An 18,193-nucleotide genomic window follows, 5' to 3' on the forward strand; every position below is an offset into this window, starting at 1 on the left:
GAAATCAGCAGTTTCAGCCCGCAGAAAGGGTAAGAGAATATGTGAAAAGGCTAATGGTGATCATCCTGCTAACGTGAATGACGTTCCCAGGCACTGCTGCTGCTCCAGCAGAGAAACATGGTGTGACCTCCATCTCTGTCACCGCCCTCCTATGTTTCCTAGGGGATCTGCAACTGCAGAAGAAGCTGACCTCCCACTGAAAGCAAGTCTGGGCTATGGGTTACCATGTTTACTTTCAGGAGGTATTGTTTCTCCTTCCCACTTCATTCATTAAATAAAACGCTGTCTTTCAAATCTTGCTAACCTCAGGTGAACTTTGGAACTCTGTTCAGGTGATCCTGTGTCCTATACATGCTTCCATGGAAGTAGAGCGCAAGTTTGAAAATCAGACTGAAGATTATTCCTGGGGTATTTAGGACCCATTTGCTCAGAATACCATGTACAAATTCAGCAGTACAGTTGCCCTTGTTCCTTTATATATCCTGATTTTGCAATGAACCATAATCATTTGACCAATTTGCCAAAAAAAAAAAAAAGGCTCTTCATGGTTTTTTTTTGGTGTTGGTGGTTTTGAAAGGCACCCTGTAATTAGGCTGAATATATGTACGTTGTGAATGTTTAGTTACAATAGAGATGGGTTTATTGTAAAACAAAAAAAGGGAAAATTACCTAGCTGCAAATCCTAGCAGTTGTTTAGTTTAGAAGTTTAAGTCAATTTATGGAAGTCTGTGTTTACTGTCTTCAGAATTTGATCATGACATTGGAATGTATTTTGGAAAAAAAGACCCTATAAAATGAAATCCACATTTACGGGTAGGGAGCACAGAGCACTTAGGATCAGCAGTGAGACTGGAGCATCTCTTTGAAGTGCAGCAAAGAAGAAAGCTTGCCAGTGCCATTTTGGGTTTGGAAGGCAGTGAACTGATATGCTCAGGAAGTTGTAATGCTGTGTAACAGAGGACGGACCCAACACCATTAATTTCATGGTGAAAATGTGGACCGTGATATCCCAATGACAGCAGTCTGGAGATAAAACTAGATCTGAAGCACTTAATTTAAAATAAAACTTTATTATAAAAGTCAGTTCTCCTAAGATGCTGCTTTTGTGCTGCGCTGTGAGTAATCGCCATGACTCATCTCGCTTCTGACATGCTGCAGCCATCAACATTCCCAGCCACGAGTGTTGCCCTTTATAAAGGAAATATCCTATTTTTGGTATGGCAATGTCCTCAGTTTTAAAGAATTTTCCTCTTTTAAAGCGCTCAGACAATTAATGCCTCATGCATGTATTCAACAATAGTTGCCTAGCAACCCTCAGAACTATTCGGGAGAGCAAAGAGAGCTGAGATGAATGAACCCCAGTGGCTCCAGTGCAGGTAAGCCAGAGAAGGCACATGGCTGTGCTGCCTCTTGGGGTTCTGCATGTGCCCATTGGGAGGAGCAGCTCCAGAGCAGCATTGCAGGCTCCAGCTGGAGCCTTGGTCAGGGGCGGAGATGGGGCAAGGAGGGCAGTCCTGCAGCTAGGTGCAGTTACAGGAGGGAGCAGTTTGTTAGCCTTCTTCATTTTGGAAGCCTATGCCAAAACAAGATGGATAAAGTAGTTAAAATAAATAATAGAAAACAAATGAACTCTGCTTAATTGCCAAGAAAAATTATGTCGTCTTGTATTGTACTCCACCTGCAGCTAGAGTAGAGTCCTACTTAGCTTATGGAGATTTCCAGGCCGAGGTCTAAATGCAGGATATTGATGTATGACACTTAGCTCTGGCTCTTCTCTGGTGCTGCCACCTGATTCCTACTTTTTCCCTTCTGGTGTAACTTTGACCTCACATGAAGCTTTTCTCACTCTTCTGGAAGATGCCATTTGAAGAAAACAGAAATCTTTCCCCCACTAATTCCCTACAGCCACCATGTTTCTGTTTCCACATTTTGATCTGTTTTTTTTTTTCAAAAGATTGCAATGAAATGGTTGGTGTGGGGCTGTAGTGCCTTAACTGTATCAAGCTGAGCTGAAATTCTGCTTTGGAGACCCCTCTCAGCAGCGGGGCTGCAGGCGAGCACCATGGCAATGCTGGTGTGTGCCCATCCTTTGCCCATCCCCATCTCCTCACCCCCATTCATGAGGAAAACAATGAAATTCTGGCATTTTCCTATTGAGTAGAAACTGTATTTTTGACCATCTCAGCTTCAAAGGTAAAGGTTAAGAGAAAGATTGATCTCCATGGTGATGTAATTTAGATCAGAATATGGTATTGAAGCTTTTTGGTGTTTTCTCCAACACCCCATGACTTGTGTGCCTCTTGGCTGCCGACTCTGCTTTTGGTATGTATTGCTGTTATTTGCATGTGGAAGTGCCTCAGGAGCCCCACATAAAACACTGGTTCACTAGTTTTAGTGGCTTTTTTAGATTAGACGTTAAAATGTTGAAATCAAAATATGTAGGGGGTGGTAGGGAGGTAGCAGACGCACAATGGTAATCTGAATAATGTGATTTTGGGGGTTGCTATTTTGTGACTTAGAGCTGAAAAACAATCACTTACATATCTTGGTTGTCTGAGGCTTTCACTCTTTCTGATAATAAAAGGCATTTATTTCTGGCCTTGATGGCAGATGAGATTTCAAACTTAAAATATGCCATGATCCTATAGTCTGGTAGTGCTTTCTGGCACTGGTCAGTGACTAAATATAGCCATTTTTGAACTGCTACGATAAACCTGGAAGTAATGTTCAGCAGAAAATTCTCAGACAATTCCATAGACAAATGTGGAATATGAAATGACTTTTCTGGATTGCATCTGGTTCGTACTGTATATGCTTTTGTGCCCTGTCTCTCTCATGCCCACGTTTTCCAACTGCTGTCTTTAAAAATGTTTTGTGGTACGGCTAGAAGTTAACTGAAGCATCTCAGTGATTCGTGTTGGTTCATGCTAAAGCAACAAATAACATAAAGGGTTTTAAATCCCAGCTCTTTCACGCATTCCTTTTGGCTTTGTAAACCATTTTGCCTTGTTTTTATGAAAAGAAGATGCATTTATTAAAAAAAAAAAAAAAGCAAAAAAAAAAAAAACAACCAAAAAAAAACATGTTTCCCAAAATTGCCTTCAAATGAATATTGTCCAGGAACATGCAGATTCTTGCATTGTGCTATGGGGATTAGTGGTATTCATCTATCATGCATAATGGGGCAGATGATATTCAGAGAGGGAAGACAGTCTAACGTCTCATTTTCAAAAAGATTTTTGTTTTTTGTTTATTCTTGATAAACCCTTCCCTTCCCCTTTCCCCTTCCTCCCTTCCCTTCTCCCCTTCCCTCTTTCCTCCTTCCCTTTATTTTCTTTTTCACGTACATTTCTGCCAGGCTATGTTTAATTTCAAGATGGTGTCTTTGCTAGAAAGATAATCAAATGTAATGTCTTCCACAACCTCTTCATATGCATGACTGCGTAAAGCTTGTATAACAGTTTATTATTATAAAATTAGTATAGCATAGCATAGAGCAAACTGGGCCCCTGGCCAGATGAACTAGACAATGAATAGTTATATAAGGTTTTGAAGCACATGTATTAGAACACAAGCGCCCTGTATTTTCTTCTCAATTGTCTGCTGTTTGTTAATGTTTCCCTTTCAGTGTGATTGCATCTCAATTTAATAGCACTTGCCATTTCAGGGTTTACTGTGCCAGCACTCACATGGTTACATCCCCTCTGTGCTGCAAAGCCTGCATCTATATTAAAACCAAACTAGGCAAGGTTAGCTAATGGGTACTTCGAGAGATATGCACTTATAGAATTAAGTGATGTATGTAATTGTTAATTTTGTGTTAACAAGTTTGAAAAATGTGTTTCACCAATAATTGTAATGCTCCGTTCTGTGCAAAGTGTGACATTTTAATTCTTGTTGAACAGTTTCCTACCTCTGCTCTGTGTTTTCATGGCAGGGTATTATTTTGCAATCAAGATAAAAGCATTATTTATTAAAGTTCTAAAATATTACATTACTGGAAGTTTTAAGCTGCAGATCAATCTCCTGTTTCATAAAAGCATTTCATTGATTTTTTTTTTAATTGGCCTTTGAATTAAACTTAAGTTCCACATTATGGATTGCATATGATTCCAGAACCAGGGTGGTTTTTTTTAGTGAAGACGTTACAGTGTTTTAAAGGAAGTAACGTACCTGTCACAGAACTGTGGGAAAGGCTTGCATTTGGCATGTGCATCTTTGGTGCTGTCAGCTCCCAGCCTGCTGCATTTTTGGCACAGGGAGCCAATTGACTTGGGCTGTGGGAAACCTACATTCAGCACTGTCAGTCCTTGTGTCTTTTTCCGCGTGTCCAAAGAGCTTCTGTTACAGATTCTGCATCTTTGGGAGCTGAGTAGCAGCAGTGTGATATTTCAGGGGCACAGGACAGCCTGGCTGCAGCAAGGGGCCGCTCAGCCATTGCCACCAGGAGGAGCAACTGGTGCTGGTGCCACTTCTCTTTTTCTGTGTGCAATCCCGAGGGCTCAGGAGCCTGGCTCCGGGGCTCCCCTTTCCTATCATCTTCCTGTGTCTCCACTTCCCATTTCACCGCTTGCCCCTTTTGCCTCCACCCCTGCCCAGTTCCTGTCTGTGTCAGTGTAACTCCATTGCCCTCAGCAGCCCTTGGTGGATCATCCATACCACTGCAGGCTGGATACGCACCCAGCTGTCATTTGCAGAGATGTAGTTCTACCATCCCGTATAGGCCTGCCCACAGAATGGCAGAAGGTGAGGCTCACCTCACCCCCTGTGCCCAAAAGCTTGGCCCAGTGGTGAGGGAGAGTCGTCGTGTCTACCAGTAAGAATAAAGAAAGGACAGGGTGGGAAGGGCATAATAGGCTCAAAACACAGTAAAAATAGTAAAGGAAACAGTTTGTGCCTAATTTGAAACCAACTGATCTCCATGGTGATTGCAACAAATGTCTGCTGTGCTCGGCTGTTTTGTGGAGACAAAGGTTAGAAATAGGAGCATATATACCTGGTCACAAGACTGTAGAGAAGTAAAAGAGCTCGCACCTTCCCATCCGCTGAGTGGTCATGCGAAGGGCCCCAGGGGATACAGGGAATGGCCTTATGAACAGCATTGGGTTGGGGTGTTTGCCTTCCTGGTGCATCTCCGGAAAACCGGGCTTTGTGAACTACCTTGAATCTTACATTTCAGCAGTGCTGTTCTGTGGAGAGTCTGTTGGGCTGTGGCTTCAGACAGAAATAGCATGGTAAAAGAACTTCAGAAAGGAGGCAGTAAACGTGAAACCTTAGATAAATAATAGGACTAATATACTTGCCACAGTAAATAATAGTACTGCAACTCCCCAAAGGTCTTGAGTGACATTGTCTCAAAGTAATTCCTTATGTGAAATAGAAGCCTGAGATAAAATTTCTGCCTTAAGTTACAGATATTTGAGACAGAGGGAAAAGGGAGTACATTAATCCTTACTGAAGAAGAAATTCATGTTCGTGGAAGCCTGGAATACTATCATGTGATGAGTCAGAAAATTCATATTGTTCACGTCTGCAGAGGTCAGACACGAACAATATGAATTGTTCATGGACCCTGAGCTTTGGTGTGCAGATGGGTTAGATGGCATTTGCTAACAGACTGCTCTGCTGGGACTGAGGGTATGGAGAGCTTCTGACTGCAGGAGGTCTGTGGGAGCTTCTCCTCTTAAAACAAGGATTTTAGAGGGAAAGGAGCTACCCTTTTGAAATCCTTAGTCATAATGAAAAGATCTCCAGAGGCAGCTGATGAAGACATTCGCGTGTGTGTTACACTGCACCAAGATTTAGTTTCTTGAGTAAATATTGACCAGTTTGACCTTTGCTTCTCCTTAGTCAATATTTATCTCTTGGGACAATGAATCTTCATATTCACCTCTGGTGAAGCCCAGATCTACTTAATAATGTACTTGGAAATCTCTGAGAGGTGCTGGTTTGTCTTGAAGATACTTTATCTGTTTGGAATTAGATATACAGAAGCTTTGGCCATTCGTGTCGCTCTGTCAGGTTTCCTAAACAAAGCTAAGTCGGGTCACGTCTGGTGGGAGGCTTCTAGGAAAAACCCAGATCGCTGCAGTCAGCATGGGCACAGGACGGTCCTGCTGTTGGAAGTGGGTTGAGGATTCCTGGGTGATGCGAAAGCCCCTCCAGATGCTATTGGGAGGAGAGGACTGACTGAGATTAGAACATCGAATTCTTGCCATGTATTTCATGAGGCAGTGAACTGAAGTTTTTGAGCTTTCTGAACCTTGTGCAGCCTTCCAGGAGCCTAATCCCGCTAAACACGTGGGAGGATTGTGCAGAATGGGGGGGTTGGAGCCCTTCCAGGTCTGTGCTTCCGTGGTTGCGGCAGTGGGAAGGGCACTACGTCACACGTACCTGGCTGTACAGACCCAATTGCTTATATTCTCAGGTTTGCTTTGCCTTTTCCCCGATGATGTTTTACATTGCCATATGTACTTCTTGTGATATTTCATTCTCATCAAATTAGGAAGAGAAAGCCTGATAATTAACTTAGGATATATAGCAACTGAAGCAATGTTTGTCATTTTTACTGTGCAATCAGTCACTGATATTACAGGTGGCCTGTGAGGCTCCGAACCAAATCAGACTTGTTTCTCTAATCTTACAACTATCGGAGGTATTTGTTTGGGGAAAGGGCATTGAGAAAGATGAGAATTTTAAAATTGCACAATTGCAGCTGGAAATAAACAGAGCGGCAGCGTCACGCATGTCTGAAGAGCGTGCTGCTTAGTTTTATAGTAACAGTATTTTAAGAATGCTGACGGTACACAGGAAAGCAGTGAATAATTCCTGTTGCAAAACCCCGTTGGTTTGGTACAGTCAGAACGCTGAGGCTTAATCGGCCTGGATTGCTGGGAGGAAAACAGGACATTAAGGGGAAAAAAAAAAAAGCCTGCTGAAGCAGGAGTGATTTATCAAAGCAGCATTCGAATAAAATGAGGGCTTGGCATCCTGACTTGGGATAGGCTGCAAAACGCATTTCTGTTTTTGTGAAGGTTTTTTTCCTGATGTGCCTGATCGACTTGTTTTAATGCCGGGGTTATTTACATTGCAGGGATGGGCCTCTATTATGCAGGAAATTGTCCAAGCCCCTACAGCTGTATTTTAAATTGAAATGATTTTTTTTTTATGAAGTGATTGTGCAGACTTAATTTAGTAATCTATTATTAAATTTATAGTTCCAGGCTGCATAAAGCCTTTATATAGAACGAAAACGGGCGCATACAAAGATCTACGCTATATATACACCTGGTTCCGTATAGTAAATCTCTGACATATGTTGTCCATTTCCAGAAACAAATAAACCGCCGCTTTTGAAAACTCGGCTCCGTTTCCATATTAGGGAATGCGCGGGTCCCGGTGCCCGCAGCTCCGCGCCGGGCTCGCTGCGCTGCCGCTCCCGCCTATTTTTAGCCATGAATGAACGCGGCGGGGCGGCGGGCGGGGAGCCGAGCGGCGCCGGGCAGAGCCGAGCGGGGCCGAGCCGGGCCGGACGGGCTGGCGGGCGGGCGACGCTAGAGGGCAATGACGGCTGCGCTCGGGCCGCCTCAGCCCCGGCGAGGGGCTCCTCGCCCCGCCGGCTCCGTGCGCGTCGCCCCCAGCTTCCGCCGCAGCGGGTAAGCGGCCAAATAGAGTCGTTCCGAAGGAGAGTACGGCGGGGCGGCTCAGAAGGCTGCTTTTGCCCAAATAAGGCTATATGTAGACCCCGTCTGTTCGATAGCGATCGGCTGCTGGTCAGGGCCCGGTCAGTGCCGCGCCGTGTCGGAGCCCTGCCGCGTGCCGACGGGGCAGTCCGCCTTCCGGCTGGGTTTTCTGAGTGCTGGAGCCTGGCACGGGCTGTGGAGCGGAGGCGGGCTCGGTTCTGCACGTGTCGGGGCAGTTACAGCGAGTTCCCCAGGTTTGCGCTCACTGAACGTGGCCAAACGATGCTGCCAGCAGGGCATTACAGCCACCGGCTTCCATCCTCTGGTGGCCGTGGGGATGCCCCTTTTGCGAGCTCAAAGTTACCAGAGTCACCACCACCACACCTTACTGGAGGAAACTGCCCGCTTTCCCTGGCGTGGTGGGCAGCGGCCCAGCCCAGCCTGCCCAGCTCCTGGCCACCCCAGAGGAGGTGGCAGCCCCAGGAGCTGTGGGAGAATGAGGATGGGACTCGGCCCAGGCGGGATGCGCTGCAGTGAGTGTGGTGTCAGGGAGGGAGGGTGCTCCGCAGTTGCTGCTTGTCACTTTGCTGACATCTTCATGTGGGGTGGTTATGCCTAACCAGTTATGATTGCAGTGCGATGATAAAGTGCAAAGAAAAAAGAAAAAACATTGTAGGATTCTTTCACTAAAAAAAAAAAAAGTGATATTGATCTCTGATTAACACACTACAAATCAGAAATGAGGGAGATTCGAATAATATATTTGTAATTTTCGTGTTTTGTGCTATTGGGTGATCATAGCTTCCTACTTGCTGCTGTCATTCCCCTAAGCAAGGTCTCTGGAAACGATCCATTTTATGCTTTCTGTCTGAATTTCTGCCTATTTGGATTCACCCCAGTGCCCACCCTCCACCAGTCAGTTACCCATCTCATCTGCCTATCTACATGGACGTGATCGGCTGCACAGCCATTGTATTGCCGAGGTATGTAGGTCACGTCTCCATTGGGTACTGCTGACTCTGCTAGACAGCAATTTAACAAACGCTCGCTTTTGCAGGAGAGAAAGGGAAATATTGCTAGGGAAGCCTTCTTAACGTTTGCTGTGAGCTTTTATTTGCCTTCTATTTTCTAATGCACTCTAATGGGAAGTCTACTCTGTGTGTTCTGCTGAGTTCCGATGAGATTGGCTGACTTGCATGGGTTTGCTTTGCGCTTTCCCTTCTCGCTACTGTTTTTGTACTGCTTTTGTCTTGTCTGTTACACAGTCTGCTTGTGCCTTCTCAACTCTTCCCTCTCTTTTTTTTTTCCTTTTTTTTTTTTTTTTTAACTCAGACTTGCATATTGTTGCAAAGCTCCTACAGATCACCCCCCCACACACCAATCACAGCCTCCCAACATGGTCTCTGGGGTAGGGATCACAGGTTTCTGAGGTACCGCAGGCCTTGAGGAACCCATGGCCAGCCCCAGTGTTGCTGCCTGAGCTTAGTGTTTCACCTTCAGTCAGATAGAGTTGTGCTGGCTCCGCGAATTCAATGCTTAGCACCACCTCAACCTCAGAGACCTGAATAGCCCCTGTGAGGTCATTGGAGGTCTTGGCACGCTCCCAGTCTTTGCAAGTTAGGCTTGTGCTTTGCTGAATCAAGGCTGTGGCTCTTCAAGCTCCTTGTCCTGAACAGCACAGTACTCTACTGTATTAATTCCTGTATTCTGAGAGTTTCTCACCAAAAGAACCCTGAGTCATCCGATCTGGTATGAACCAAATAGTGGCTCATCAGCCAAAATTACCAGTGAATGCTTTCATCCAGCCCACCACCTTTTTTCTAAAGGAGAAGAGAAGCAGCTGTTGGAGTGAGGAGCACAGCCAGACAGCTGGACTCTGGCTCCTGCAGCCAGCTCAGCTCCCGCAGCGCCGAGGCTGTCCTGGCAGCGCTGGGACTTGGCCAGGGTCGGCACCCAGCTCCAGCCCTCTGCGTGCTCGGTTCTCTTCTGCTGGCTCAGGCCTTTCTGGAAGGTCTGACAGTTGAATGTGTGCATGCCTGGCACGCTGGCCTCAGCTCTTGTGTATGTCAATGCCAGTGCCTCAGTGCGCTTCACTGCGCCTCATGCTTCCTGAGTACCTGCCTTTATCTCCTTCAAGGCACTTATATTACCTGGTTAAGTCATTTCTCAGTCATTTCGCTGAAACGCAGCATGGGCTGAGCTGCTCAGGCTAGCTCCAGGAGGCAGACTTTGTGCCATAGCATCTCCTACCATGGCACACTGGGCTGCATTTTGGGGTGGCCCGTGAGGTACCAGCTGGGACTGAGCTCTCAGGTTTATGCTGGAGTAGTGCTAGGCATAGTCAGTTATGTTTGGCTTGGTTTTCCCACTGAATTGCTTGTGCAAATTAGCCCGCGTTAGCGTTGTGCCAGACCTGGATGGTGTCATGGTGAATGTTACTGTCAGGGACCTCATATTTATTTCACTGAAGAAAATGCTGAACATCATCAAGTCTAACAGCAACCTCTGTGGAATCCTACCAGGAATATTTTCCTTTGTTAGAAATTCCCCACTGATGCCTGTGTTTAGATCTATCACTTAGCCAGTTTCTAATCTATTTAATATTTGCTTGACTAAAATTATGTCGTGTTATTTTTTAATCAGAGTGTTATCTAGCATTAAATCAACAGCCTTGCCAAAGTGCAGGTGAGTTCCCTGCATGCTGCTGGTTTCTCTAATCAAGTTTGCAGTTTCAAAGTATAAAATAAGGTGCTTTATTTGTTTTCTTTTTTGTTGCTTTAAGATCTGGTTTATGTAAAACTGAGTCAATTGGCTCGCTTTAATTATATTCTTTTGCAAGCATATCATCTGGCTTCTCTGCAAATATGGAACAAATATTTACCAAACACCTCTGTCTCTTTCTGAATCATTAATAACAATTCTGTCATCTGTAGCCAATAATAGGCCTACCCTGGATTTTTTTTAATTATTGTTATTTTGATTTGCTCTGAGGACTACTTGCATGTCACACATTTGTCAGGCATAGATTTTTCTCTAAAATCTTCATCTTCCCTTTTCAATTTACTGTATTTTGTAACAGCTAATATATGCATAAATTTTGGCAAAGAAATACACCCTTTTCTGATTTTTTTTAAACCCGAATTAGTCAGCAGGACAAAACAAAGCCCTTACAGCAGAAGTCTTAATTAACTTCCAGCCATGCTGAAATAAAGAAAACAAGCCTCATCCTGAATCTTGTCACTGTCTTCCATGGAAACTAAAAACATTTTGGTTTTGGCACAATTAGCCAACCTGATATTTGCAGTGCCTCTAACTTCTCTATTAAAAACAATACTGCTCTGACCCATAATCCGTGAAAAATACCACCTTTTTGTTTTTTTTTTAGAGATTGTCTGGTCAGGAGGGGGGTCAAAACAACAGTCTGCAGCAAGTCATATGTCTCCACATTAATCCACACAAGGAAGTGTCTGTTTCAGTTATTTCCAAATGAGGAATGTTTTCTTTAGAGAGGTAGCAAATTGATTTTCCCCACATGGAGCATGGGCTATCTCATTTCCAAAACAAAACTTCCAGGAATGGCTCCACAAGTCCTCCCTTTCTGCGTGTGAGTTAGAAAGCGGTGTGGATACTCTGTGCTCCTCACATGGTTGCTGCGTTGCTCCAGCATTTCCAGGTCAAGTCTGACATGTTAGGTGATAAATCCACAAAGTTTATCAATTGTGGAAAGGAATAAACAAGTGTTTGCGTTTAGAAAAGGCTTCAAAAAATTGGGGTTAGTATTCAAATTGCTTTATGAACAGCTTGAGTAGGCAGGAGGTGTGTGTTTGTGGGGCCTTCAGAGGACAAGAATGTTAGCTGTTGGTAAGTGCTCCTTCCTTGCTGTCATAGATGTACGTAGGAGAGAGTTTCTCCATATTCTGTTGACAGTGTTGTTTTCTAAACAAAGATCTAGGCTGTCTGATCCTTTATTTTTCAGACACTGTAATTTTTGATTCTTTGATGCAATACCAGGTTGTTTGCAGTTTGCATCTCCCACCAGCTGTTCTCCATACCTGGGCTATTCATGCTCCAGGCCCTATGACTTGGATGCAGTTCCCAGGAAGCAGGAGCTTTTCCATAAACTTTGAGGGGTGAAAGGGAAATGAATGAAACACAGAGTCCTGAAATCAGCTTGCAGAAAAGGGCTTGAGGTGAAGAAAACAGAGACAGAGGAGATGAAGAAATCCAGGAATCGGCTGAGAATCCAGAACAGTATGCGAGTTTAACTAGCCTTTGAGCAGTTTTTGAGGTTGTGCTTAAATCTAGCAGTACCTGTTTTTGAACTTTCAGATACTGCAGAATGCCAGAAGCCCCCTAGAGGGGTAAGTGTTAAAACCATTAAAACTGTTAACTTTCTGTTCATTACATTTTAAAAGGTGCAACATGCAAGCATGTTTTTCAGGCAAGAGCTAACTTTTGCCAAGCTGCTCTAGGGAAGTCCTCAGCAACCAGCTTTTTGCCACCTTCCAACACACGATTGGTTCATGGATGGTCTGGAGTTTTGTGGCCCTTCTTCTCACCTTGACTTTGATGGCCAGGCTTCTCTGTATGGCGCCTCCTTCTTCTGTTCAGCACTCAAATCACGACTAGCTCTGTGATCTGACACTGCTTTTTTCACCTGTCTGAGTGGGAAAGTCTCCTAGTCAGTTCTGTATCTACTGATGGTTTTGCAGCTGAAAGGAGAGGGAGAAAAGAGGGAGAGAGCTGCAAGGTATTTGAAGGACTGGCACAGTGCAAAAGGATTCTGCAAGTACACGGTCTGCTAGGTGTCCTGCACCTTGTAGAAGGAGAGGAAGCGAAACTATTGATTAGAAGGTACGCAGCAAGTAGTCTCTGGTGAGCACGTTTCTGTTCTGTATCCAGTATCACAGTGCCTCCCTGTTCATTAACTTCTCCTTCCACCCTCCAGTGCTCTACCATAATCTTTGCTCTGTGATTGTCTCTCTCCAGTGCACCTGCATCCGTCACGTGTAGGGCTGATCTGATTGTATGACCCACCTTACATGCATATCCACATCTTTCCCTGGCACTTTGCTGATGACTGTGAACAGTTTCGCAAGCTCATTTTCTTTCATGCTGTCATACTCTTGCAGTTGGGAAAAGCAGTTGTGCCCCTTCCCTTTGTCTTTCCACAGGAGAGAAATGTGGTCACAGAAACAGTGGCAGCCAGAATCTGGTTGGCAGTGTAAGCTCTTAAGGCCGTTAGCAGTGCTGAGCACCTATCCTGGTAAACTCCTCAGCATAATACAGTGACCCTTTCCTCTCCCTTTTTCTCTCACTTTTTAAGTGTTTCTGAGAAGCGGGAGTGTCAGCAGACAAGAGTCAAAAGTCATATCTGGGAATAGTTTCTCAGGTCAGAGAGACCTGGAAAAGGTGAGAACTTTGATCGTAGAGCTGTTACGACTGCATAGATGTTCTCTGGAGTAAGTAATGTGTAGTGAGCAAGAAAAAGGTACATGTTTTAGGCATGAGTACAGGACTGTTTACTTACATGGTTTGCTGAGCAGCCAGCAAGGTCCAAGGTTATTTTGGACTCGGCATGAGTAAGTGATCCAGGTATGACAAATGAGGTAATGCATTCCAAGCTCATTAAAGCCTCTTGGCTACACCACCGGTTTTGACAGAGTGCCAACATAGCTTGACCTCAGCTATGTGAAGGCCACTATTTTTTTTAACACCCTCCCTATAACAACACATCTTTAACATCAGTCAAAATAAGTGTATCTAGAAAAGAGTGTTATGGAGGAGACTGAGCTCATTTGGCTTCCGATGAAAATCAGATGCTTGAAAAGAAAAGGATAGCTCTACTAGGACTAACCTGCTGGGTTACCACATGACGATGGTCGCTGTCAGTTGACTTACTTGTGCATCTTAGGATGTCCATGCATGCACGGTACTTCACATTTCTCAGTGTGGGCATGGCTCAAGTAAGGCTGACTTGGTAACAGGGAAGATGGTATCTTCACCTGCATCAACCTGGGGATGCAAGTGGAAGGAAAAGCTAATGTATTTACTGGCTTTTTATAACGGTTTACACTCTTCCACCTTAGCTGGTGTTCAGTCCCAGCTGAGCTTGGCAGCTGACACAGATCTCATTCTCTGCCTTCCTAGAACTTGGCATCCCATGTTTGACCCAGAGTTGGGAGTTGTGCTAGTCGGGGGGGTTGGCAATGCTCCTGTCTCCTGAATCCTGCAGAAGATATCCTTGAGACTGGGGAGCTGGAGGTGTAGTAGCAGAAGAGCAGTGGCCACAGGCATAGGAAGAGTATAATGTGAAGCTAGAGTATTTCTCACTACATGGTGAGGAGGGCTGGTGGCGCACCACCAGCATCTCCAGCTCCTCCCCTCCCTCTCCACTCTCATAGCCATAAGCTGTTCCCACTTCTCTTTTTTCCTGCCCATCTACTGTGTCCTGCTCAGTTAACATTTCATGGCTTTCCCACATCCCTCCTGTCATACTGCAAGCAGTGTTTTGTGTGGCTTGTGGTCACTACCTGTTTCCACACAGCATCCAGGATCCATTCAGACACAGAAGAAGAAACAACATTCCTGTCTCTGGGCAGGTTCCTATAAATTTTCTTTTCCCTGAGATGGCAGTAAGATGTATTGTAGAACGGGAAGAGTGGTTGAGATACGCTTGTCATCATGGCTCATGTAGCTGATGATATTCATGGCATATCCATTTCACGCACGTTCACTTAATTGGGTGCACAAGTCTTTTACCAAATAATAGCTGGAAAACAAAGCCCAGTGCACATGCATGCTGGTTAATGACCACATGTTTGGTTCTTTGTGGTTGAATTAGCTCTTTGTTCACCTTGAATTTGTGTTGTTGGGACAGCAGTGCGGTGGGCCTCGAGCAGCAGACTTGTGGAGTGCCACCAGCCTGGTCTGCTGCTCAGGGAAGGAAAGCAACCCAGTGACACAGTGCAGGCATTGAAGGAGTGCTAAGTGATCACTGAGCCCTTCTGGGAGCTCTGCAGCACTATGGGCATTCTCTCCTACTCTGGTGATGTGAAACTGGGTGTGTTTTGCCTGGTCACACCTGGGGTGTTTGCCAGGACTTGCAGTGAAGTGGCTTTCCTTTCTGTGTTCTGGATTGCTCTCTTGGCAACAGATTTTGCAAGGAAGATAACTTCATGCTTGCTGCCATTTTCCATGTGAGCCTGCCCTTTGGGATGGCTGGCAAGTGCGGGATGAGCTCAGCTCATCTCTGGAGTTTTCTCATCTGTGAGATGCATCAGGAAGCACAAAGAAAGAAAGGAAAAAAATCACAAATTGGCCAAAGGGAACATGTCAGATGTGCAGGAAGAAAAGTATAGTGTTGGAACTGGGAGCGTATTGTCTCTCTTGTAAGCCTGTTCTAGGCTTTTCCACTGAAGGGGTGGCAAAGAAAAGCAAACGTTTTTCTTTACTTATTTATTCATTTTTTTACATTAGTTCACATTGCTTTAGTTCTCACCTTCTGGGAACGTACAAGTTATCAGTTCTCACTGGCACAAGTGCTTTCAGAAAGTGAATTTGAAAGCCATATGCACAAACATGTAAAGAAGTTGAGTTGTTACAGATGTTCTCAGGTATTCCTGCCAGAAGTCCCTCTCCAACAAGAAAGGAGGAGAAGCCAGTGCATGTTCACTTTGCTGTCCGGTCAGTGTTGAACATGCAGTGCTGTCAGGAATGCTGACTGGGACTAAGCCACAGCGTGTTCATAAAGTTGCTTTAAGATCATTATGAATAACAAATTCAGGAAATCTGCAGCGTGCTCATGAATATGTCATAAATGAAACAAAAATGAAAAAAAAATCAGAACAAGTGTGTGCCTTGTGAATTATTCGTTCAATCCTTGTCATATTTCCTTGCTCAAGAGAACAAAATGCATCTGACTGAAATATAAATAATCTTCGAATAATGCATCTATTTAGAATGATTTAGGAAGCATATGTTAATGGATTTGTTTCAAGTGTGACTGGAGCTATTGGAAATGTTTTCTTTGATGGGGCAGTGGCAAGGGCTTTCTCTTTTGGTGCTGGTTCCTGTGGCAGTTTCAGGTTCTGGTGCCCCTGATGTGGCCTGGTGACATGAGGCGCAGTGCTGCGGGTGCAGAGCCCAGCGGTGTGGTGCTGAGGGGCCACAGGAGGCCCCAGCACAAACAGTGTTTGTGTCCATGCTCGGTGTACCTGGAATTCGGTAACAAACACCTTTCCGCTTTTAGAGCTTTTAGCAAAGCGTGAGGAGTGCTTTGTAGTGCGGTGCAGCACAGTGCCAAAACTTGGCGTAACGAGTGTGTTTGGAAAACACTGAGCCTTGAACTGGTTTCTTTAGTTAAAAACCAAAAAAGAGAAGAAAGGAAGAAAGAAAAAGTAATCCTTGTCCACGCGCGTTTGGCCCGTGCTGTAGCACCTCTGTGCTTCAGTGCTGAGTCTGGGCTGTGTCGGCGCCCATCCAGCTGAAGGCCGGGCACCGCTGGTATGTGAGCCAGCGTGTAGCACGTGGAGGGAGCACGGCTGTCTTCTGAGCACCCTGCCCAGCACAGCACAAGCACTGGTACTGCTGGCGGGGCCTGGGCATGGGCAGCATGTGGCAGCCTGCACCCTGAGCCCCCAGGCCCTGGCTCTGGCACGGGGCGGAGCGATGGCACGGCTGGGGCAGGGTGCAGCCCGGCATGGACAGATAGAAATGGGGCAGATGTTTGTCGGCCGCAATGGGTAATCATTGCTTTATCTCTTTGTTTGATTCTGCTTGCTAGCCTCAGATGACATTTTCCAAATTGCTTTCTGCAGTACTTTTCAGTAAGCAGAATGTGCTTGGCTGCAGATAGATGGAGATATTTCTGAAGGACGACAAAGGCGTTTTTATACATGCACGAATGGGGACTTGCACACGTCCTCATACCTGCGCTCACTGTGTGCTGGTGCTGGGGAAGGAGCAGGATGTGTCTGTTGGACTTCTGGTGCTAAAGCCAGGGCTTCTGTTTTTCTCTGAGCAGACCAAATAGGGCACTGTTACTTGAACTATAAAATCAAATTAGCACCCTTTATTGTGTTTTCAAACTAATTAAAATGTAAAATGTCCTGAAACCACTGACTTACTGTGTGACAAATGTAAGATTAGAAACAATTAGAAGGCACTCAAGAGGTTTGTGGTGTTTAGATTTCTGACATTGTTCTAATCATCCCTTTAAGTAATGAAAACAATGGTTACCTAGAAATTAAAGGTTTAAGGGAAATTATCTTCTTCAGTACAGTCATTAGTTAATGATTGTTTATCATTCTCAATGTTGCCAGAGTAGTTGGAGGCTGATTTCTAAATCCGAAAGCAGGCAGGACACGTAATAATGAGCAAACATCTGCTTCATCTCCTATTTCTATATGTGATCATAATTTATATCATAATATCGTTATTGAAAGATGAGCCTGGTATTTTTTACGAAGATCCATTTCCCACAGCGTGGCCAGGATTTAGTCACTGTGTTATTTCAGAGCCGTTTTATCTTAAGAATTGGACAAAACTGAAAGTGATTCATGTTAATTTATACGTGTGGTATGTAACCCTTATGAAACAATCAATCACTTATTTCAGTACTTGTCAACTTCTAGAGCTAGTTATGTTTTTTGATCCGTTTCAGGACTCAGGGGTAATTTTATTTTTTTAAAAACTTTTTTAGAAGAACTTTGACAAGAATGACAGAGTATATAAACATTTCTTGGAGCTGTAAGGGATTTTAATATTTCAGAACATTTCTAAAAACAGATGTTTCCCAAAGTTGGAAGTAGTAGTTAGTACTCTTACTTGAAGATTAACAATAATAAATGCAGCAGCTCATTAATGCAAAGTTACCTATTAATATTCTACTTTGTTCTTTTTTGTACCATGGAGAAATATTTGTGCTTTCTCTCCGAGTCCTTCAGAGACCAGTGTTTGACTTTGTATTAATTAGTTATGTGAAAGTAGAATAGATTAGCCTTGGGGAATATGATATAGAAATGTATAGTGTGTCAAGATGTAACCCATGGAGGACGGGAATCTCATAATAAGCATTTACTGTAGACAGATGTGTACATTTCTGTGACTGATTGTGGTGGAATTATTTATGATGCTTTCAGCTGTTAAGAATCCAGTGTACTCAAATTGTTCTCCATTAATTTTCAGCACCAAATCTTAAAGGCAGACCACGCAAAAAGAAGCCTTGCCCACAGAGAAGAGATTCATTAAATGGCATTAAGGATTCCAACAATAATTCTGAAAGCAAAGCTGTTGCCAAGGTAAATCACTTAATAATATTCCTTTCAGTAATTCTCCTTTTTTAGGAACGGCCCTGCCTTTGTTTCCCAGCATGTTGTTTCCGAATTAGAATGTAATTTATTTTCTTGGGGAGATAAATGTAATTTTTTTCAACAGATTTATTCTTTACTTTAAATCTCGTCTGTGTTGGAAGTTACCAGTACCTATAATCGCCTAACAACCTAATGCTA

The 18,193-nt window shown here is 44.3% G+C and overlaps 1 protein-coding gene across 5 annotated transcripts in view; it reads left to right on the forward strand.

Moving 5' to 3' along the window:
* Positions 1-18,193, forward strand: part of ARID5B (AT-rich interaction domain 5B) — a 108,584-nt gene that overhangs the window by 52,969 nt on the left and 37,422 nt on the right. For 4 of the 5 annotated variants that reach the window (XM_090144836.1, XM_090144837.1, XM_031589940.2 and 1 more), the window contains one exon: positions 17,871-17,983. In XM_090144836.1, the coding sequence (XP_090000962.1) occupies positions 17,871-17,983 (113 nt within the window). Of the gene's footprint in view, positions 1-7,668; positions 8,216-17,870; positions 17,984-18,193 lie in introns of those variants that run through there. The other variant, XM_031589946.2, reaches the window with a different exon arrangement.

Source organism: Phasianus colchicus, chromosome 8 (genome assembly GCF_987193195.1).
Source record: "Phasianus colchicus chromosome 8, bPhaCol1.hap1.1, whole genome shotgun sequence".
Lineage (NCBI taxonomy): Eukaryota > Metazoa > Chordata > Aves > Galliformes > Phasianidae > Phasianus > Phasianus colchicus.